The sequence below is a fragment of the Calypte anna genome, chromosome 2 (assembly GCF_003957555.1).
Source record: "Calypte anna isolate BGI_N300 chromosome 2, bCalAnn1_v1.p, whole genome shotgun sequence".
Classification (NCBI taxonomy): domain Eukaryota; kingdom Metazoa; phylum Chordata; class Aves; order Apodiformes; family Trochilidae; genus Calypte; species Calypte anna.
In genome coordinates, this window is record NC_044245.1 from 27,362,360 (window position 1) to 27,385,420 (window position 23,061).

Sequence of the window (23,061 nt, forward strand, 5' to 3'; positions counted from 1 at the left end):
TTTTCCAGAAAAATATCACTTGTTTTAGCAACATGTGCAGAATTACTTTTTTCTGGCTTTTTTGCCCTCCTGCTTCTGTTTCAGTTCTCCAAATGTGTGCTTTGGAGAAAATTAATATTAAAACTAAAGATAGAAAGAAAGATAGAAGGCAGTCCTGCTAGCTCTCAAATTCCACTACAGTTTTTAAGTCATAGAAACAGTAGTTTCAAGTCATTTGCCAGATTCAGTAGGTTGGCAATGGGGATGTTGCAAATTTTTTGCTTTTCTAGAAAATAAAAGTTCTCAAAAATTCGAGATGAAAAAAGAAGGGGGGAAAAATTGTAATTCTGTGTAATTAAGCTTCATGATTCATTTGTTTCTGATTATAATCATTTTTATTTATTACTGTTTCTTTTTGTATGACAGTACCTGTTTTATTACTTCCAGATTTTTGGAAAGTGCAGTAATTATTTCATAGATACAGTTTGAATAGTAATGCCATGTGCTATTTAAGGTATTCACTTTGATCTCTATTGAGCGAGTGTGCCACCTGGTGTCTATATGGCTGTCCTTACCTGTATTTAAAATACTTTTATGCTTATGTGCTGCCATGAATAGAATATCTTTTCTGCCTTTTAACAAAGTAAGGGAAGTCAAAGAGATTTTTCTCTTCAAAGAATTTTTTTTCTTACTTGATTGTAACTTTTTAATTGGGAAAGATTATTTATTAAATTGAACTCTTAATAAGGATTAGGTTGTATCATGGATTAAAAATTGCTATCTAGGCAAAGTTGTCATGATCTGTATTTCACAGGAGAGAGATCACATTATATTTTCATTTTCAATCTATGTGGTTTTTTTCTTAGTCTTTTGGAATCCTGCGATGCTTTTGATGCACAGTGATTCCATTAGGTTACTTGTTATAGTAGAAGTGGAAGTTTTCCCATTTCTGTTTTCTGAGAGTATATTGCTCAGCTTATGTTTCATATCTGAGTTGTCTTCTGTTATGTAGTAATGAAATTACTCCTTGCCAATGACATTTTTGTTTGAAATTATTCCATAGCATTCTGATGCTTATTGTTTTATTCTCTTGTCTTTAGATTCTCATTAACAAGTATGTAGTAAAGGCTACATAAAAGAGAGGGTTAGGATTAGAAAGTTTTGGATATGTGTGATATGTGTCAGTGAACCATAGTTTGATAAAATGTAACACTATGGAATTATATAATTAATATTAATGTGCCAACTATAAGGTGTCACCTATACCATAAAAATGAAAATGCCTGAAGAAAGTAGGTAGGAAACAGAATTAAAACATGGTCCTCATCTTATACTGGTCCTCTTCACTGTGTTTCATATAGCTATGTGTCTTTCTAGGGCAGTTACTGTAGCCACAGGTCAGTAGGGAAATAAAAAATCAATATGTCCTATTTCAGAGAAGAAATATGAGATCTACAGATCGATAAGAATCCAAGCATCTTAAGTTACTCGTATTTGGCCCTCTCTGAATTACAACACAAAATAGCATCTACAGACTTTTTACACAATAAAGAAATTTTCTTAAGTGCCATTAGTTCTAAGTCAGGTGTGTCTCTGGTAATTTAATAATTTCTTCAATGTTAAGTCTATGAATAGTTTTAAGTTATTTTTATGAAACTCTCAAGTGACAAGGCATACCTTAAAGATACTATGTACCTCCAACTCCAGGAGCGCTCGGAGTGCTGACTGAATTTCCTGGGCTCACCCTTACAAGGAAGAGTAACAGTTTGTTCATGATGCCTTCTTCATTAATAGCACTAGAAAGTCAGTGCAAAAAAGAGCCTTAGGTCTATGACAGCATTGTTTCCATGGCATACAGGAGGTATCAAAGCACCAGCATCATTATCTTCCCTGTCTGTTAGCAGCAGTACACACTAACGTAGTGATACCCCTGAATTTACACAGGTACAACAGCATAAGCAGGGCCTCTTGTTTGCACACACACACACAAAGGCAGCAAATTGAAAGAAATTCTAACCAGGTAACACTAAGCATATGAGAAGCTGGGAGCAATGTGTTCTATTGTGATGTTTGAAATAGCAGACTTATTATGGCTTTTTCAAATGGCTGGCAATGTCTTAAGTTCTGTTAAGTTCTGTTAACCCCTCTTGGGTTTAGAGTTTCTTTCTCAAACAACTTCTTGAAATTGCCATGCAGAAATCAGCATAGGTTTTCTGAAGAAGTGACTGAACAGATCAAATCCAATCCAGAACCATGCTAGTTCACTTTATATGGAGTGGGCTTGAACCATTGCCACTGACCACAGATGCTTTCAGTAGTATTATTATTTTCTATTTCTTTGTAATATCAATAACTTCTGTCTATCTTCTTGCACAGGAGAAGAAATAAAGTAGGTGACAGGATCTTCTGTGGTCAATATTTAACTAAAAGCATGTAATTGTGATTATTGGGAACGGACTCCTGTTTGTGCCTTACAGATGTCTTTCATTTGTCTCATATATTGAGTTTATTTTTCTTTGAATATTCAAAATATTGCAATCAATGCATTATCTTTTTCATTTTATATGTGTTTTATATTGTTGTCCAGTTGTTACTGATCTGCTTACGACCAACCTTCTTTTCCAAGTCCAAAATGGAGACTCCCATTCAGTCTTTCTTCTTCTTCTCCCACTTTGGGGTTGACAATTTGATCCTGTTGTTGATCACATTTTTCCCTCAACATTTTTCATTCCATAGGTTTTTTTGTTTGTTTTTTTTTTTTAATAAACTGTGAGGTTTTGGGGGTTTTTTAAGTGTCTTGAGTCCTTCCATAGTCTGGAATATCTGCACACCTCTACAGATTCCTTGTTCATATATCTTCTAAAAACATCACCCTAAATCGTTGATGGATTTGATTCAAATTTTGTGGCATTCATTGCTTCATCATTCATTATTAATTTCTTATGTCAGTTTTCTAATTTTCTGACATTTATGTCTTGATTCTTTTAGTTCCCTAAGCTGATATGCAGGTTTCCACATCATCACAGTAGATGGATGGATACTTTTGTGACACAAAACATGATGGCTGAAAGAAATCCATTTTTTATTTATCTTTTCCTTGCCTGTGGAAATGTATGGAAATTAGAACTTGGCTAGTTCTAATTCCTTCCTTTTTTCTTATTTTGAAGGCATTCTCCAACGTTCCTTCTTAACTTTTCTTTGTTGTTTACTTTAGATGTTATATATATTATAAAATACTGTGTATTTCATGGGATATTTTAATAATTGTCAGTATAGATCATTACACTTGAAATTGCCCAAGGGTGCAAAAAAATTCTCTTTCTAGAAAAATAGAGATGGAAAAAAACCCCATAAAAGTCTATTTCTTCTCCTTTTCAGTTTTGATAGCTGTTTGCATGTCATGTCCAACACTTTTCCTCTGTAGATTGTCTTTTGATGTTTTGTGTAAATTTTTTAAATGTTGGAGAGGCAAGAGGCAAGGTTTTTGGGTTTTTTTTCCCAAATTTTCAATGCAGAGTCAAAGTTAACAAAATAACTCAGAGGAGCCGTGTAAGCTTTAATGCTGAGGGATGTTTCTCCAGCTGCCACAGATTATAAGCTTTGAAGTAAAAAATCAAAAGGGATGCTGTTAATCTTTGGGTTTCATTTACCCAGGACATTACTCATTTCTGAAGAAGGGCATTAAGATTTCTGTGAAGGCTAACCCTTAGTAAGATATTCTTGGAAAAGATGACTTGCTTTCATCTCAATGATTTCATTGAATCAAATGGCTCAGTCTCTTTACCTGAGGAACATCAACATCATTTTACAGGATTTTAAAGAGTTTCATTAGAATTTGGTTCATTGATGTATAGAGGCTGGTTTTTTTTTTACCTCAAAATGTTACACTGAAAATAATTCAAAGGGAGAATTTAATCTTTTAATTTTTTAATATTTTTAACTATTTCATAGTTTGGAGGTTTTTTTGGTCTTGTTTTAAAATACTTAATTTTAGTTTTAATTCATTGATCTGTCTCGGTCTGCTTAATTTTGTTTTATTGATCTTTCTTGATATTATTGTGGGATGTACCGGTAATGAAATAAGACACTTTAATTTTCTCTTTTATTTCTCTTTAATGCAATGTATGTTCTTTGTGACACACCTGCTAGATTTTTCGAGTGTTTCTTTATTTAAAAAAAAATCTATTTTCTAATGTGAATCAGTTACACCTCTGCCTACCATTTTGGTAGCATTGCCTCTAGTAACCTGTTGACCCATTATTTCAAGACCTGATAAAGAGGTACGTATCCCCCAGTTTACTGAGCTGAGTATTTTTTAGAGCAACTGGATGGGAAAGATGAGTGCTGAGAATGGAAGAGGTTTCAGTTGTGAACTTGTTACCCTTTGCATTAGGTCTCTTGTTGTCAAGTGTAAAGGTGTAGTTTGGAACCTGCACTAATGTGTCCTCACAAAAGTTAAGGAACATAGGAAGAATTTGGGGATATGGCGAGATGCATGGTTTGAATGTAGTAGAGGAAGAGATGTTCTATTTATTTGCTTATTGAATTGAATTGAATTATTGCTTATTATTGAATTATTAAAGGGCCCTAATTGTGAAAGTATTTAAAATGATACTCCAGGCTGATGTTGGTTTTTTATGATTACAAACATGGCATGAGATTGATTTTCTGGGGTAGTTGAGGTTATATAGGATCAGCTCATAGCTATAGACATACATTATTTGCCAACAGAAATCTTAAGTTGCCTGTGTAATAATGAGAATGTAAGTGCCTGCATGGTTATTGCTTTGATGCTGGATGTAAAGCTCAGTGGCTGGAATCTTCCTGTTAATAGCAGAAAGGTGTCTGAGCACAGTGGCACCTTCATCTCTTACTTCAGAGCACTTCTGCATGAATTTCAGAATTGTACAAGTATAGAATTTCGGATGAAGCACAACCAAAGACTTGCCAATCAGGTGTCATTAAATGTCAACATTTGGATTATTTTTTTACAGAAAGATTTTACTCCTATATATAGAAAAATTATATAGTTGCATATTTTGAACCACATTCCATTGTTCAGTACATTTTTTAAAAACTATCATTCCTGTACTAAAATGTCATCTTGTAGCAATTGCCATGTATGAATTGCATCTAATTCAGCTATAGCTGTGTTGTGATAAAGACTGAGCTGTCCATTCCAAGTGGCAGATATTTTAGAGCATATCCACTTTTTTTTTTTAGAGCATATTCCACTAAATTGAAGGTCTTTCTATAGTATTATATTGACAGGTGCTTCTATTAAAAAAAATCATTGTCTTTCTATGCATCTTATACTGGATTAATAATCCTGTTTCTACACTTCTGAATATGAACACGTGTATCTCAGTCGTAGTATTTACCAGTGAACATATATAATAACACTGTTCCTTTAAGATTTGCTTTTGCAAGAAATCTTAAATTTGAAATTGTTATGGCAAGTACATGCAGCCCTAGTGTTGGGTGTTTATAATCCCCGTTGTCCTGATTCTGAGCTCACTAATGACAGAAATAATTCAAAGTGTTTTAAAATGCAAGTATGGTGTTTTAGGTAAATGGCAATGAAAAATACTGGTAATCTAGGTTTATCTGATTATTTTCTGTGAACCTGCAAAGTAATTTTGGGAAAACATGTAAAATTAAAAATGCCTGAGTGCCAGAAGACTATCGTTCAAAATCACAGAATATTGAATTTTCAGTTGTGAATTTGGTGTTATTTTCTATTACAAATACTGGTAATAGTATAATGATTCTGGGCAGAAATGAGCTTTGCATGTATGTTTGTGTGTGGAAATCAAGTTGGAAAAACGTTAATGTGAAATCCTGTTAGTTTAAAAGCATGTAATACATGCTACGAATGTGTATGTCAAAGGCGTTGATCTGTTGGTTCTCTAGTAGTTGACAAACAGATTCAAATATGTTTGAAGGTTTAGGAATCTAATGAAATATAATGTGAGTATAATTTAGTGTGTGACATTCCTTGTTTAATGCATCACACATTAGATAGCAGACAGATGAAAATCAACATTTTCCTGACAAAGGTGTCTAAATTATTAATAAATATTTGTTTATAAATTAAAAATACCTCCATTTTGCTGAAGGTAAGGTAAGATTGATCACTTAATCAAATTCTGGTTTTAACTTGTCATCTTTTTCACTTAGGGTAAAAATTAATTTAATTCTTATCTGTATTTTGAAGTTATAGATCATTTTTCAAGACACAGCATTCAATAGGGACTTCATGGCTTAAAATTGCCAAGGCTGTAAGCTTTCAGAGATTGGAAGGACTAAAATTGGCAGTTAATGTGCTGATGTCTGATCGAACTTTTTTTGATGTAGTTTTAATTTCCATTGACTTTAGTTTGTGCAACATGTGATTGACATGTAGCCCGTTATATTAATATATTCCTAATACTATGTTGATAAATTCATTTACCTGTAATAAATTGATTATTACAGATCTGGAAACTTATGTATCTCTTGTGTGGCTTGTGGGAGGAAGAATACCTCAGTTATGACTGTATTAATAAATATGTAGTACATAGTGATATATATTAAATTGATACAGTTTAACAATTTTTTAGAAAGTGCCTTTAGAGCAATGGGAAAGAGAATCTCAGTGGTAATTACTCTAAAGAGGTACAAAATAGACTGGTGTTTTGCTTTCTCTATTAGTACTACAGAAGTAACTCTTGCCTATACTATAATAGTATACTGGTCATATAAATTTTCAAGTTATGCATTTTAGTACTGAGAGGTTTGTGGAAAGTCTAAGAGAGGTGTAATTCTGGCATCAGTCTGTTTTAGAGTAATACTTCACATGCTCAGGTGAAAAAGCATGTTCATGTTTACTTTTTGCTAGCTCTGTAGGTTTATATTCAGAATCTGAAGCTGCCTTCCGAAGAAGTTGTTCTAACACCAGTTATGGTGATGTCTTGCAGTGCTTCTGTAGTTCATATTTTAGGTACATTTTGGAGTTTTTTGATGAATAATAGAGAAATAGTAGAAATGTTTTGCTACCTAATACTGAATTTTAAATGTATTTTCTTCTAGAGAACTAGAGGACGAAAACGAAGCTTTGTGCCTGAAGAAGAAAAACCTGAGGTTGGAATATAGTGTTTTTTGGGGTTTTTTGTTTTTTAACAGTTTCTTAAAAAAATTAAACTGGGGCTGAAGTATTACTTTCCGTGCTATAATTGAAAATATTTGCTTTCCTTCCTTCCTTTCTCCCCTATTCCTTTCTTTTGCCTTCTACTACAACAGGAACGGATTCCCAGAGAAAGAAGGCAGCGACAGTCTGTTCTACAAAAGAAGCCCAAGTCAGAGGATCTAAGGACTGAATGTGCTACCTGCAAAGGGACTGGAGACAATGAAAATCTTGTCAGGTAGGTTTGATGCTTTGACCTTATGAGGAATTATGAGGAACTTTATGAAGAAGTTCCATCTTCATCACGTTATCATAACGATTATAACAAAATGTGCTTTTTAAAAAGACCAACAAAAACTTACTTAGAGGAGAGGTTATATCAGAAATTTTTACTTGATACACTTATTGAACTGACAAACCTATTTACACTGTGGATTAAGAGGTAAATAACCAACATAATCTGTTTTTCTAACAAGAGAATGTATTTTCTCATGTCAGGGTGAATTGTCAGTGGTTTAGAGCAGGTCAGAAAGATAAATAAACCAGCAATTTAATGATACTAAAGCTAAAGGAGCATCCTAAAAGTAATTTAATTAGCATAATTAACAATTTTATGAGCTAAAATGCGGATGATGAGGAATTTATGGTTCTAAAAATATTTATAAATGCAGATCATGAAAGGGTTTGATAATCATGTTTCTTCTCTGAAACAGAAGGGAAAACAATATAAGCTGTTGAGTGGTATTTTAATAGGTACAGAAATCTAATTAAAGTGTAGAATAGTTGCCACTGAATAGCTGCTGTTGACCACAACAACAGCTGATTTTGACTTGATAGCTGGCATTGTGGCCTCTTTGTGAGGCTCTAAAATCTGATCAGAGTTCTTCAAAGAAGAATAATGGAGTTTACATCAGAAAGTGGGTTTTAATTGAATCTGCTGAGCTTTCATTAGAATGATCTCATCATAAGTTCAGATAAAAAATAATGTTGTAGCTAGGTCCCATATGCTTCAAGAGGGTTTTTCTGGACAGGATCTTCTCTTTAGCTCAGATATAATTTTTGTTTTTAACTGGAAAGATTATTCCAAAATACTGATTTGAATTTATTTCAAGGAATTAGAATTACAAGAACAGTCAGAATCTATAACATATGCAAACAGTGCATGGGATTAGGGAAAGGGTGTGTCCCACCTACAAAGGTCTTGTACTCTGGTGATTTTAGTATCAATTCCAGTTTATGATTTACAGCAGAAGTTGATACAATTTCAAGGGTTATGTGCCAGGTTGTCTTTTTATTTCCAAACTGGAAAACAGGGTGCCTGTACCTGCTCATCAGTAACTGTGTGACCCTCATATGTAGACAAACTACTACTAGTGGTAGGCACTCCTAGATCCTGCTCAGTACCAGGCAGTGAAACAGAGGTGGGATGTTGCAGTGATTGCTGATGCAGGGGCATCAGATGAGAAGAAGTCCTGGGAACAAGCTTTACTGTGAAAAAGGCAGTGAATTAGTTTTCTTCAGCTTTTTTCTAGAAGTGTTAAAATGCCACATGTGAAGACGTAAGGGGTAAGGTGAGAAAATGCCTTGAAGAGCTGAATGTTGGAGTTGCAGTTAGAGACTGTGGTAGAAAATAAGTGGTATGTCTTGTAGGTGAAAAGATTTTAGAAGTAATTTAGATGGTCCAAAAATAAGCATACTGTATGAAAACCCAAGAAATTATCTCATAAACCATCTTCATAATTAGGCTTGGAAACAGAATAGCAGTCCTGCAGAAGAGGAGGAAAGCAGGTTCTTATGTTCTAATTCTTCATAATCGTCGGGAATAAGTCTTAACTTAAATCTTATGCCTTAGTTTCCATATTAGTGTTTAAAACATATTATGAATTTACTTTTTTCTTCAGAAAATTCCTATAAATAGCTGCAACTTTATCCAAGTCAGTTTACCACTACTGTGGAGCCTTTAAAAAAACAAAACCTAAACTAAATGATGGTATAGCATTTAGTAAATTGGAATATTTTAGTATTATATTTTTGGTTCTTAAAGATTTATTATTTTTTTTATGAGAGTAAACGAAGGGACTGTAATGATGTAGGCTTTCTGCTATGCAGCCAGAGCTACGTAGAGATGTAATCCTCTGTGTGTTGCTATGTCAGAGAAAGCTTTCAGAATATTTTTTTTCTCTTACATTGTCACCAAGAGAAGTGACCTTATGCTTGCAGTACTTCTTTCTCCTGCCTGCACCACTGTGCAATGCTCTTGTGGCAGGAGAAATGGAATGTGATTTTAAATGCAAATTAGTAAGCAGCAGATGTTTTGGAGGAGAAAAAAATATTTTTTCAATATCCATGTTGTTTGGCACTATTACAAAAGCAAAAACTATCACATCATCTTTGCTCTTTACTCAACAAATGTTTTGTGTTGACTGGATTTTATTTTCACCCTTTCCCACCCATCTGCAACTAAGAGGGAGGTTTGTGGGTATGTTAAACAATCTGAAATCCGATCACTGAATGGAAATAGGCATCTGCTGAAGCTGTAGACAGAAAGACTAATTTTCCTAGGGCTTCTAGCTCTTCCTGCTGTGTCTTTCCTCAAACAGGACTAGTTTTGAACAGTCTACTTTTAAAAAACATAGGTTTTTTCTAAAATTTATGTGGGTCTCTCACGTTGAGGTTGCTGAGTAAGGATTAGAGGAAGATGAACTGCTTGACTAGTGGAGATTTTTTTTTTAATCTCCATTTTAGGTACTGGTGTGTAGCACAGGATTGCTGAGGGATTATTTGTTATATGTGAAGTGTCTTTGCTTAACCTGTTGTTCATATGGTTTAGAATCTTCAAATAATTTCCCCTGAAAGGATTTAAAATTCTTCCTTGAAGCATACATTTCATTCTGATAAATAACAGTGGTTTGGGAATTGGCTGAGGTTTGCCTTAGTGCTTATAGTTTTGTATCAAAAAAGGGATTAAAATTAGGGTATCTTTAATTACTGGCTTTTCTCTAAAACATATTGACATGTTCCCTACTTTTATATGTGTTAATAGTTTCCATATGTATAGACATGCTAAGGCAGTGCTTTTTTAATCATTGATGTCAAATTATATATAAAGAGAATTTCACTACAGCAGTATGCACTAGAACCAAAAGTTTAGGTTAAGATAAGAGATAAGAATTCAGTGGAAGGACTTAAAATCTTCGCTAAAAGTTGAAGTATTGTGAAACCAGAGGGTGCCTCTTACCATATTTTATCCTCAGTCTTAAGGAGTAGTAAAATATTGAAAATGCTTACTTGAAAATGAAGACTCAATTTGAAATACAAGTTTCTAAGTCTTGATATAAAAGTTAAATTTTCTACGATACACTGAAAATCATTTTAAAGGATTTATTTGTTTTTAGAGTTGATCTCTCCTGCTTTGTTTATAAAATATTTATGTAGTGATGCTCTTTTTGGTTTTGTTCTCTTTTGTGAATCTTTAAAAGTTGTGTCTAGTTTAGACATTTAGAAGTTTTCCTGAGTGCTTTATCACAGTCTTAGAATGATAGATCTTGAAAAGGAATTGCTTGGTTTATAAGTATCTTTTTTTTAATGTGTGTGAGACTGAAACTCACTAGTGCGAAACTTTAAAACATAACTCCCTAATAGCTTCCTTCTTTAGAATGTATCCACATTTAGTTAAAGCATAGATAAGGAACTAGATTTCATGTGGCACAATATGCAATAGACAAAGCTTGCCTTTCATCTTGCTCCAAAGTAAGTGTTTGTACCCACACAAAAAAATAAGGTGAACTCTCTATTTTATTTTAAAATATGTTTTTTATAGAAGAATCAATGAGATAATCTAGTTTGAAATCTTCCAGAGGAAGACTTACAAATTACTTCACTTCTAAATAGGTGGCCCCATCTCAAGAAGTAATAAAATTCTTAACTGGTGCTATTAAAAAGCAGACAAAACCAAACAAAGCTAAAAAAAAAAACAAAACAAACTGTAGCTTCAGTTCTTGGCTTTAAAGACATGCTTAAGTAGTATTTAGAAATACAGTGCATTAGATAAAATTGTTATCTCCATACTAGACTTGAGAAAAGCAGAGGTAAAATTAGTTTATGTTTGGGGATTTTTATGTTTATATTTGACCAGGTTAAAGAAGCCTATGGAAAAGCATTAGATTTCCTCATTGCAAAATTTAGACTAAACATATAGCAATACATATTTTTTTATAGTGTTGGGTATTGAATTTTTATACTTTACTGTAAGTTATGTTAGGAGTTTCCATTTTGTTTGATGTGCAGCAGCTGAGGCAAAAATATTACTTCAGTGTTACAGAGGATGTAAAATAGACTAAGGTCATGTATTTGAATGAACATAGAATAAAATTTTTTGAAAACGTAGATCTGAATGCTGGTTGTATTCAAAACACATAAAGCTGCGAAGCAAATCACTAAGCACGTAATATGTAGCATTTATTTTTAATGCGGATGTTTACTCAGGAATAAGGTAAATGTGAAAATATTTATTTTTCCCATTATACTAAGTCTTGTGTTTCAGGCAAGTGTAATATTCTGCATGTGCAGTCACTGTATCAAGGCAGGCCTGAAAGGAAAAGGTGAGGAGTAGGAAGGGAGAAAGAACACCACATATGCAGTGTCTTACTTACTTACTAAAGTGAAAAAACTCTTGAGTAAAATCAGCTGTAATGTTTGGCATAACCTTGAGTCATCAAATCATACTAGAACCAAAAAAAAAAAATCTTTAAAACAGATTCAATATCTGTAATTCTGGAGCCACAAAGGAATTTATCAAATTCAGGAAAGTAATTCGTACTGTATAAAGAACTGAATTGTTTACTGTAGCAACTGGTCTACTTTAGTACACCCAGAAAGTGTGTTCTAGACAGTCTTTTCTGAATCCTCTGGAAATTTTTTGTAATATATTACCATATTTCATTAATTGCATTTGTCTTGTGTAGGTTCATGTTTGCATTTTTATTTCTTACATTTCCATGCAGAGGAGCATGAACACCTTCAAGTTAAAGACTTTGTTGCTGTTAGCTGCTGGTTTTGAAGCTCTGCATGTGCTGACGTTTAATCCAAAACAAGCACATTATTTATTAATTATACTAGATGCGCTGCAACAAAATTAAAAACCCATCATAGTAATTGAAAGGCTATGATTTAAAGCAGTTTTAGTTTAAGACTACTCACAAGGAAGATGTTAGCTCATTCAGCCATGACTTGCAACAATCCGGTGTTTTACAGAGGATGACAAATGTGTTATTTTATTGGAATGAACTACTCAAATGAAAAGAAACTTAACATTCAGTTCTGTAGTTTATTTCTGCTGTATAATTTACAGACATTCATTCTGAGTATTAACTTAAGAAATTAAGTTAACTCCTAGATGATTTTTTTCTGTCATTTACCACATTCTGTTGCCTTCTGAAAGGAGTTTCTTTTCATGCTAGAGAGCAGGATGCTACAAATAATGACAAATGAACGTTTCTGTTCACAGATAACTTTATTAAAACTGAATTACCTATGCTGCATTGCACTTTACTGTAAAGTACCATATATTTTTCAGAGGTCTGGGGGTAAGGCTCACACTGATGTCACTCAGGGCTTCTCCAGTAGCAGAGTGCTCAGCATGTTCACACTTGGGCTACCCAGCTACCTAAATGCATGTTCCTGGAACATTTAAAGTTGTACGACAAAAAGTCCATGGCAGACTCTTGAATTTTCTGCTAATTAGGAGCCAGTCTATTTACCTGGTAGCTAGGTAATTCTTCAAAGGATTTCTTAGTTACATTTGTCTGTTATTTTCCTGTCATGAGAGAGCAGAACCCAAATTGAAGCCCAGATTTCCACACCCCGCCCTCTAGTTTTTTGCTGGTTAACTCTTATGGCAATTTAAGCCATATAAAGAATGGAAGCTCAGGTTGTTGGATACTGAGTTTGTGTTCCATTTCTGGTTTTGATTCTTGATAGTGTAGCTCTTGAAGGAGCTATTTTACAGGTAGTCTGTGTAGGAATGACCCAAACTTGAAATTTTGAAGATATTGCTGATATTAAAAGACATTTTTCTGTTCAATTCTGCATTATCAAAATTGAGAAAACCAAGTTAGGAAATAAGCACAGGAACGTTTGATGTTATTTTGTGTGAAGTTTAGGGCTGAGCCTTCATTTGAAAAAAAAAGAAAACCTGTGTGAGAGGTTATTCTGCCTACCAGTGCTTTCTGATCAAGGGCAGCTACAGCAAAGGATTTTTATTTTTTCCAGGAAAAAGGTAGGATTTCTGTCATGTGGTTTTTATTTATTTATTTATTTACTTGGGTTTGTGGCATTTCCTGTTAAATCATTGTGTGTAATGTTTCTAGACTAGAAGACAAAAAAATGCATGTTTGTCTCTCTTCAGTGTTATGAGAACTCCAAAACCCTGTTGGAGAATTAATAATATTTGATATTTGTCAAGGTTTATTTATGTTCCTGGTTTTGTTACCCAAATGATTTTTTTCTTTGTTACTTCTGGGACTGTTTAGTGACTCATCAGTCAAACCTCCCTGAAGTTCAGTGTTAGGTCTTCTTGTGGTTGTAGACCAGTGATTCCTAAACTCTTGTATACTGGACTTTAATCTTAGAACCTTTGGGAACAGTTGAAATTTATGAACTCTGTAGGTACAAGTCTGGTTCAATTTTTTAATAGTCTGAGGGTCTTAGTATTGATATTTAAAGTCCACTAATCTAAAAAGCTTGTACTCCATTTTCATAAATTTTAGAAGTATAATGACTTGTAAATGAGAGTTTCAAGCAATTAATTCTACATAGTTTCTTTGTTTTCTCTTAACAAGTAGTATTTTACCTTTTTTTGATCACTGAATTTGTAAAATTATTCTTTTCTCCCCTTCAGTTACAGCTGCTTGGTCAAGTCTGTGCTGCAGTCATGGATTTCTACATTACAGCTTGAAACTATATTTCAAGTTGTCATCTGTTCCCAAAACAGCTATGTATTTCAGGATTTATATAAATTTTTTATAGTTTTTAAATATTTTTTCCTGCATACCTGCATTAGAGACCTTTGCACCTTTTTGTCTTCTATAAATCCTAGGCTTCAGAATAATTTATAAAATAAATAAATAAAAATAACGCCGAGGATGTTCTTACTCTCTTTGCTGTAGGTAATGAGTTAGTTCTTTAGATAAAGTGGTCATTGAGTGAGGTGCCTGTTCAGGAGATTAAAATTTAATGAAACAAGATGCAGGGTATATGAAATCACATTACCTGTGACAGCAAAGGAGAGGATGATGACATATGACATTATTTCCTATTCTGGTTACTAGTGATAGGTTATGACTGCAAAATTATCTATTTTGATGGGGGCAGTATTTTTTTTTTTAATTTTTTTTTGTGGGTGTTCTTAGGGTTTTATTTTTTTTAAAGCATCAAAATTTCATCAAAGAATGCAATTTATTTGACATTTGAATGTGTCAGATACCCCATCATCTGGCCAAACTGCTTCAGTCACTTTCAGTGCAGCAAGGTTATCAAATCACAGCATTGCATAGTGTAGGATGCTCAGAAAACAAGTGTCAAATTCTTTACCAGTTAATTTGTTTTGCATCATTAAGCTGAGTCATTGCTACAGAAGCAATTGTACCGAAATTTATACTTAGGAAATTTTTAACCTGAGAATGTTAATGTTGAGGTATTAAAATAACATGCTATGGTAGAAGATCACAGCAGGAGACAATAACCATTTAAATGCTGTGTTACAGCATGGCTTCTGACTTGTCACAATTAGTGTCAAGTGAGCATCTGTGCAGTCAGTTTTCTGAATTAAATGTCTGTCCACAGAATCATAATGTAAATTGTGGACTATTTGAGTAAGAAATTTCAATATACAAATAATGATTCTTACTGTTGCACTCATATTTTTTCCTCACTTAGTACTGCTGCCCAATGCCTTCACAAGTCTTTGACCTGTGGTTAGTTAATGTGTGTGAGGTTTGGATATTAGGAGGAGAACTTAATCTTGGAGTAATGTGAGAGTGTGTTACACAGGTTTTGCAGGTTTTATTTGTTGTTTTTATACTTCAGATTTTCCATTTTGTCTCTTTGACACTTGTACTTCATTTACTATTTACTTCCCTATTGGTTTGGCCATTGAAACTACAGATTGAGTTATCTAGACTAAAGGAAATTTAAAAAAATATTGTTTGCTTTTTATTTTATTTTCTGTTTTTAAAGATTTATCATCTGTACTATATCCAGGGCTAGACTCAGATTTTGCTTTGCCTTACAATTAACTAAATATTCTTCTTCTGTAAAACAGTTGAGATTGTTATTATTACAATGTGTCATTCTTTCACATTCTCAACTCAGTAATTTTTTTATCTGATCTGCTTTAAGCTATTTAAAATGCCAAAGACAAGGTTCTGTGTTAAGGCAGGAATTCAGTATCACTTGTGTGTTTCAGGTAGCACTTCATTACCTTATGACAGTCTTATAACTTCTTTTTTTTTTTTTTCCAAACATTTACCCTTGAATAAATTTTTAAATACTTGCTATTTGCCCTAAAGGGTCTTTTTTTTTCTATTTAAATCTTGTATGTTTGAACAAATTTGCTGTTTTGTGGAGATGAGAAACAGGCAATTTAAGAATTTTGCGATGGTGTCCTCAGTATGGTTACAGCTAAATTTTTAAGCCTATCTCTGATTTCATCTAGAGAATGTCCTAGTAACTTCATTTACTTTGAGAAGAACTGCTGTGGAAAGGATATGCAAGAAAAAATACACCTCATGTTTTCTTTAACAATAAGTAAAAGCTTTTAGCTGAGACCAGTGTGGGTCTGTTTCCTTTTTCGTATCACTGGTTGTAACAGTGGAAAGGTCAAGTGTAAATTCATTTGCAGTTCTGTGATTAAGTGGCTGAAGTGATTTGCTTCTCTTCCCTCCCCACTTCCCCCTTCTCTTCCACTCCCCAAATTGTCATTTAAACTAATTATAGCAATACTATTGTATTGTATATGTACTTAGTGTTGAGCAACAGGAGCAATAAATCCCTCTGATTCTGACTTTGAGATCTGATGTGAAGCCTTATTAGGGAAATATTCAGTAAAGTATAAGCTGACATTGGGATATGGTGTAGTAACTGACTTTTACCATTGCACATAAACAGAGTAATTATTCTAAATCATAGCATTACTTTCAGCTGGATAACCACTGAAATCACTGCACTGTGGTTTCCTGAAAATGCCACAATCCTTCAACTGCCAAATTAAGCCCAGGGAGAACACCCAGCAGTAGTGCCTGCACAGTTATGTAGAGGGATGAGCTCTGAACCAAGTGGAAAGATGTTCTGGAAGAACAGTAACCTTTCCCGTGATGTGCACATTTTCCATTACATTTCTGACACAAAATGCTGTGAAATGATTTAATGATGACATTTTGTTTTGCTGACTTTCCGTTTTCTTATTAAAAAGAAACAAAAGTTAGGTTAGGAGAGTAGAGGAAGGGTGGTGAAGCATTTGAATTCTAATACAGAAATCTCTGTGCTCTTTTAAAGGAAAAACCAAAGCTATTCTACACCTACAATGTTTGACATTGAGTTTCACTGGCTGTGGGGGAAGGGAAATGTACGTATCTCCAGCATCAATATTGAACAACTTTTTCTGCAAGGTTAATTTATGTTGCTGCTTTGCAGTAATTGCATACCAAGTATGATAATTCAGTAAAGCATCCTTTCTAATTAGCAATCACAGAGACCTTACACATCAGCTATACAGCACAGCACACACAATACACTTATTTCTGCTTGTCATTTTTTATGTGTATTACTAGAAATGCTTGTAGAAGGGAGCAGGCATAGTACACTGAAAGGTCAGCACTTGTCACTTGGAAAGGGATAGATTTTTACAGAGTGAGAAAACAGAAAGCTTCTGCCCATTGATGTTGTACAGGAGCTTGTCTGCATCTGAAGTAATACATGTTAAGAATGCTTGGACTGAAAAATCACTTGTCTGAAGTGTGGTTCATGCATCCTTTGGCAGCTTTCGATTTCCTGTTTCAGAACTGATGAAAGGCCTTCCTTGTTCCTAGCACAGTATACAACTTTATCTTTGCAAAACACAGCTTTTGCTTTTGTTTTCTTAAGGATGTATGAAGTTTTCTTGGCACCTTATTTATTTTATCCTTCTTCCATGCAGTTTTAATGTGTTGGATGATGGTTGCTGTCATTGTAAGTCATTCTCTTTCCTTAAGAGGAATCTGAACATGAATAAAATATTTTAGTTCGGAGTCACTGGAAATAAACATAGTTTCTGTTGTACAATAATTTACTTGAGAGAAAATATGCATATGAGAGTATGTTTTCTGTCACATTATTTGTTGGTTGTCCAAGAAGGCTTGTCAGCTTTGACAAATTCAAAATAATCCTGAGTTCTGGGCTGAGAACCTCAGTTTGTTCAATTGAAATTTTAAATCAAATTCACGTATGTAATTTAAATATTTGTAGCTCAAGGTGAACGTAGACAACTAACCCCTTGCTCTCCCTAGGAACTGTTCTTCATGTTTCTAAGACACAAATAACTGTGTGGCATCTGATAATACTTTAGGACTTCATGAAAAAATTCAGTATCCCCTGTGTTATAAAACAGTTTTGAATAAGTTGTTTGAGGTCTTGAGTAGAATCTGTGATGGCACTGAGAACCAGAGGTGAATACAGTACCAGTGCTTGAAACTTGAAATGTTAGCTTGAGTAGATGGAAGCAAACTGATAGCTAACTTTGTAAAATTAAAAAAAATAATTTTCTAATAAAGGCTAAAATAATTGTAGAAATCCTAATTGTAGTAATCTAAGTAATATAATTTGTTGCCAAATTTATTTGACCATTGTATGTAAACAAGAATTTCAAAGCTCTTTCTTATAAAAGACTATGAAAAATGAATTAGATGTGATGAAATTCTTTTGGCAGCCTTTGGCTGTTTGCTGACAATTTAATACAGCAATAAAACAGTAAAAAGGTAGCAATAGCAGTACCAAAATTGCCTAGCAGAAACTTGATTATTATTTGGTAAGAAAATATTGTATAAATAAAAGTGCATATTTCAGTATAAAATGCAGCCAAAGTTTATCCTTAGGTTTAAAAATCTCATAAATTTGAAGAGCTTTCTAAAATGTTCTTGTTACTAAAAGTCAGACAAATTACACTTGGTGCTGATGTTGCAACCTAGGGAAATAGAGGAGCAGTTAAATCTTCTGTTCTATACTTATGCCTGTATTAAGCTTTCCTAGGCCTGGAAATAGAAGTTTCTTTGGACCTTGGGATATGGAATGCTTATTTAAGTATTCCCACCTCTGCTCAGCAATCCAGGGAAATAAAATGTAAAAGAGATGGATGAGGTGCAGACAGGAGCAGCTTTTCTGGCTTGATGAAGACTATTTGTAACTGCATGAGCCTGTGGAGAGATGTTAAAAAAACAAGCAAGAAACAAAAACAAACACACAAAAAAACCCCCCACCAAAACAAGAAAAAAACAACAAAAAAAAACACCACTTGAGGAAAAAATACCTTAACTGTCCCTTTTTGAAAGATCTGTTAAGATTTTAGGTTTGCATGAGAAGAATCAAGAAGTATGGGTTTTAGGAGTCCAGTTGTGTGATGTTAATCCAGTAATATTTAATTGAAGGTTTTTTACATTTTGGAGAGACCGTGCAGGTGATTGTATGTAAAAAGTGGAAAACAGCTGTTTTATATCTTAAAATGCAGACTAGATGAAAAAAAAAGTGTAATTTTACAGGAAGACATTGTAAAAAATGTTTGAATTTACATAAAAATAGCCTGTCATCTACTGGTAGCTATTGACAGCTCTTTTAATAACACTTGCTATGAAAAAGAAATAAGAAAACCAGCAGGCTTTTAGAACTCCAGTGGTAATCTTAGTTTTTCACTTGTTTAAAGAACAGTATGTAAACTGCAGGACTGTAATCTTCTTTTATTCTGAAGGGCTTGTCTGAAGCATTTCTGCTTTTATTAAAAATAGAGTCACAGAATCACTGAGATTGGAAGAGACCTCTAGAACCAGTCTAGACCCCAGCTCCCTATCAAAACAAGACCATGTAGAGCATGTTACGGAGGGCAGTGTCTAGTTGGGTTTTGAATATCTCCATGGATAGAGTCTGCAACCTCTCTGAGCAGCTTGTTCTGTTGTCTCTCCCACCTCACAGTAAGAAAAGATGTGTCTCATGTTTCAAAAAAATCCTTTATTTCAGTTTTTCCCTAGTGTCTCATGTCCTTTCTCTGGGCACCACTAGAAGTCTGACTCTGTTTTCTCCCACTATCAGGTATTTATATACACTGAGAAGATTCTCACTGAGCCTTCTCTAGACTGAATAATCCCAGCCTTCTCTAGACTGAATAATCCCAGCCCTTTCAGCCTCTCCTTGGATGACAGATACTCCATACTTGGATGACAGATACAATCCCTTAATTGTCTTCATGGTCCCTTTGCTGGACTCACTCCAGTAACTTCATTATTTTTTTCATACTGGGAAGCCCAGAATTGGACACAATGCTCCAGATGTTTCACGTAGTGGTAACTGAAGGCAAAAAGCATATTTATTGTACATAAATGTATAACGATTTTTTTTAAAAAATAATAATTCTGTTGTGTACAACAGGCAAAATTTGGTTTGCTATGAAATAGGTATCCTCCTGTAGTCATTATAGAGAGTCATTAAAGACACTACTTAAGGATGAGGAAGTATTTGATTTATTTTGCTTAGTAAATCTATGTCCAGGAAAAAACATGTCGTAGCTGTAGTTTAAAAGGCTTCTTCACTGAGAAGTATACTGAAGAACTACCATGGATAAGTGATAGACAGTTTTAGGCATTGCCTTATGTTGCTGTTTACTGTCAGTTCCTCTAGATTCTTCTCTGAAAGAAAAAAAAAAAAAAAAAAAAAAATTCATTAGCCTTTGCTGGCCCATTGGTTGCCGGATATTTATATTTGTGTCTTGCTTCTTTTGGGGTACAAAAGGGAGGCTAAGTTCAGCTTAGCTAGGTTTAAGTAAAAAATACTTGGTACATACATATTTTTCCTTTTTTTCAGCTGGTCCATAGAAAGTCATAGAAAACCAAGAAGGATATATTTTTGGAAGACTCAGTACTTTTCTACTGAAGCATCAGTTAATAGTATACATACTTACCTTTACTTAAATATCTCATTGTCTCATTCAAATTATGAAAATATCTTAATATTTCATTGAAAACTAGTTTCACTGTTCCTTGTGAATTCCCATGTTCCCTTAATTTTTGCATTTTAATTTTATACTGTCATGTATGAGGTGTATTAATGAAATTGATAAAATTCTGAAATTAAGCAGTACAGTTTCAGTTTAGGTTAATCCATATTATAAATTTTTGAAGTACTGATGAATATATGTAGAAATATGTATCTGTAGCTGATGGGTTTTATAAGTGAAAAGTGGTAAGGTTCAAAATGTAAATCTTTTCACCTGAAGCAAATTTTCTCAATTGACAGTGACCTTAATGCATATTTTTAGTGGGCAACTTGAAGAGAAGAAAAATTGTGGTCCCAGTTATATATTGCTACAGTTGCCTTTTCAGTGGCATGAGTGTATTTAATGTCCTCTGCCAGCCCCAGAAATGAGAATGTTTTTTGGAGTGTTATTTCTCATTCTGCTATTTCTTAACTTGTATACAACATTTTCATTGTTCAAATAGACAAAGAATTCCTTCACTCTTTGCACCAGAGCTTTGGGAAAAATAGTGCTTTAGCATATTTCAGGCTTTTTGAGTGTCTGTTATTGTCATCAAGAGAGAAAAAGTATTCTGGAATTCATTAGACAAGTCATTCCTGAATGAGCTAAATGTTAGCTTGTCTACATTTTTTTCTTTTTCCCCCAGAAACATTTTCATATGAAAGTTTGGTTCTTCTAGAATGTTAGCTTCCATTCTGTTATTTTGAATTCATACTACTAATTTTGTGTCTGAAATAGTGAACATACCACTCTATTTCATCAAGAATCATGAATGATACATATTCTGTACAGTGACCATAGGATGAGGTGCTGACTTGCGTGCAGTGAAAGGAGAAATGATGAAATCAAACAAGAAGTCCGTGAGTGAAACTTACCAAAGCTAAAACCTCTGAAGGTTTTTAACTGGCATTGGTACAGATGAAAGTTACATATGCAGGCCAGTGGTAACAATATGCAGGGCAGTGACAATACCAGACCCCATTTTCTGTTTCTTACTACCTTAATCACTTAGACTTAAAATTCTCAATATTTATTGTATTGAGGTGTTTTCAGGCACAATTCTTAATCTGAGACTGAGGAAGTATATTGTCTTGCCCAGGTCACCCCCCTTTCCCTTCCCCAACATAGAGCCATGTAGGGTTTTAAGAAGAGAAGTGACTTGAAGTCTTTGTTCATTAAACTGAATTTTGGAAAAGACCTCTGCTTGTTTTCCAAGTACAAAGAAGAAATATATTGATGTCATTTTGATGAAATCTGGAAAATTGGAAGCCTTTAAGAATGTTGTGAGAGGAATTGTTTCCTGTTAACTACCCAGAATTGTGGTACAGCAGCTTCTGGATCTTTTGTCATCTGTCTATTGAGGGTGCTGTGGGCTGGCTGAGGATGCTCATCCCTGCAGTTGCAGGACTAAGTTGTTACAGGACTGGCAAAGAAAAGAAATGTGGGTGGAGAATAAAGAGCTCAGCCGTGTTGTCAGTGACTGCTAATTTGATGTCTGTGTGGTTCAGATACACAGTGGACAAATTGAGAAAAATAAAATGGGGCAGAGAATGTGGGCAGCTGTGAATGTCACCCAGTGCCGATATTTGATGTGTCTTTACTGGCCAGGCAGTCAATATTTCAGCCTTCATTTTCTTTAGACCAAACTGGTCCTGATCTTGCTGAGCTGCCGTCTTCACATTCTCCAATCTATTCCCAGGGTTTGCAATATTCGGAGTTTTTCAGGGTTTTTTTTTTCCTATTAGGTTCTTGGTGGTACACTTGAACACGAGCATTTGCAGTGTCATAGGAGATAAACTGTTACCTAAAACAGCTTCTGTCAAAATTGCTTGCAAGTTGAGAGGCTCAGAGTGCAAGCTAGGCAAAGAGGCCTATGTGTGTTTCATATACATCACTCTGTGATATACTAAAATCTAATACCTGTACAGCAAAGAGCTGAAGACTGTTTCTGCTGATTTCTTTTGTACTGATTAATCAAAAGATAAGTAAAGCTCCTAACTAACAAGGAAGTATTTGTTTTTTAAGAAAAGTATGAACAGCAAGCATTAATGAAAAAAGTGTTAATCTACAATTAGCCTTGCTTATGTAATGGCAGTTACACTGTATTCATTTTGCATACTTAGAAGCACTTTATTGTAAATAGAGAAAAATGTTGCTTATAAGACTTCACTAATGAAAAGCCTATTATAATGCTCTACGAAAAAGTTGTTTTGGCTAAAATTCTTTTTTAAATAATTACATCTTTTCTAGATGTTACATACTATCTTTCATCTGTCTTGACCAGTTAATGAAAAAATAGGTACGATAGTCAATATTTTCATTTTCCTCTGTTCTTCAAAACTAGGTGGGAAAGGAAAGATTTCAGAAAATAGGTGTTCACACTCAGATTTCAAGCACTTCACATTTTTCTTTAAATCAAATTCTTTGATTTCTTTGTATCCATCATTTTTGCCATTTGTATTTCTGTCAGTCCAAGAGGTTGACACATTCACACTGTGTGGTGTTTTCTTTTTGCCAGAAAGAAGAAGTGAAAAGTAATAGGGAGGGTACAAAGGTATTTCAGAATGACCATGACAGTTAATCAGGAAAAATGCTCAATCTACTTTCTGTAGCTCAGAAGGCATGCAGAATAAGATAGTCATCTTTT

At 34.0% G+C, this 23,061-nt stretch overlaps 1 protein-coding gene across 5 annotated transcripts in view; it reads left to right on the forward strand.

The window, feature by feature from the left end:
* PHF14 (PHD finger protein 14) overlaps window positions 1–23,061 on the forward strand; it is a 152,628-nt gene that overhangs the window by 55,890 nt on the left and 73,677 nt on the right. For all 5 annotated transcript variants that reach the window (XM_030445688.1, XM_030445687.1, XM_030445689.1 and 2 more), the window contains exons 15-16: window positions 7,051–7,101; window positions 7,261–7,382. In XM_030445688.1, coding sequence (XP_030301548.1) covers window positions 7,051–7,101; window positions 7,261–7,382 — 173 coding nt within the window. The remainder of the gene's footprint in view (window positions 1–7,050; window positions 7,102–7,260; window positions 7,383–23,061) is intronic.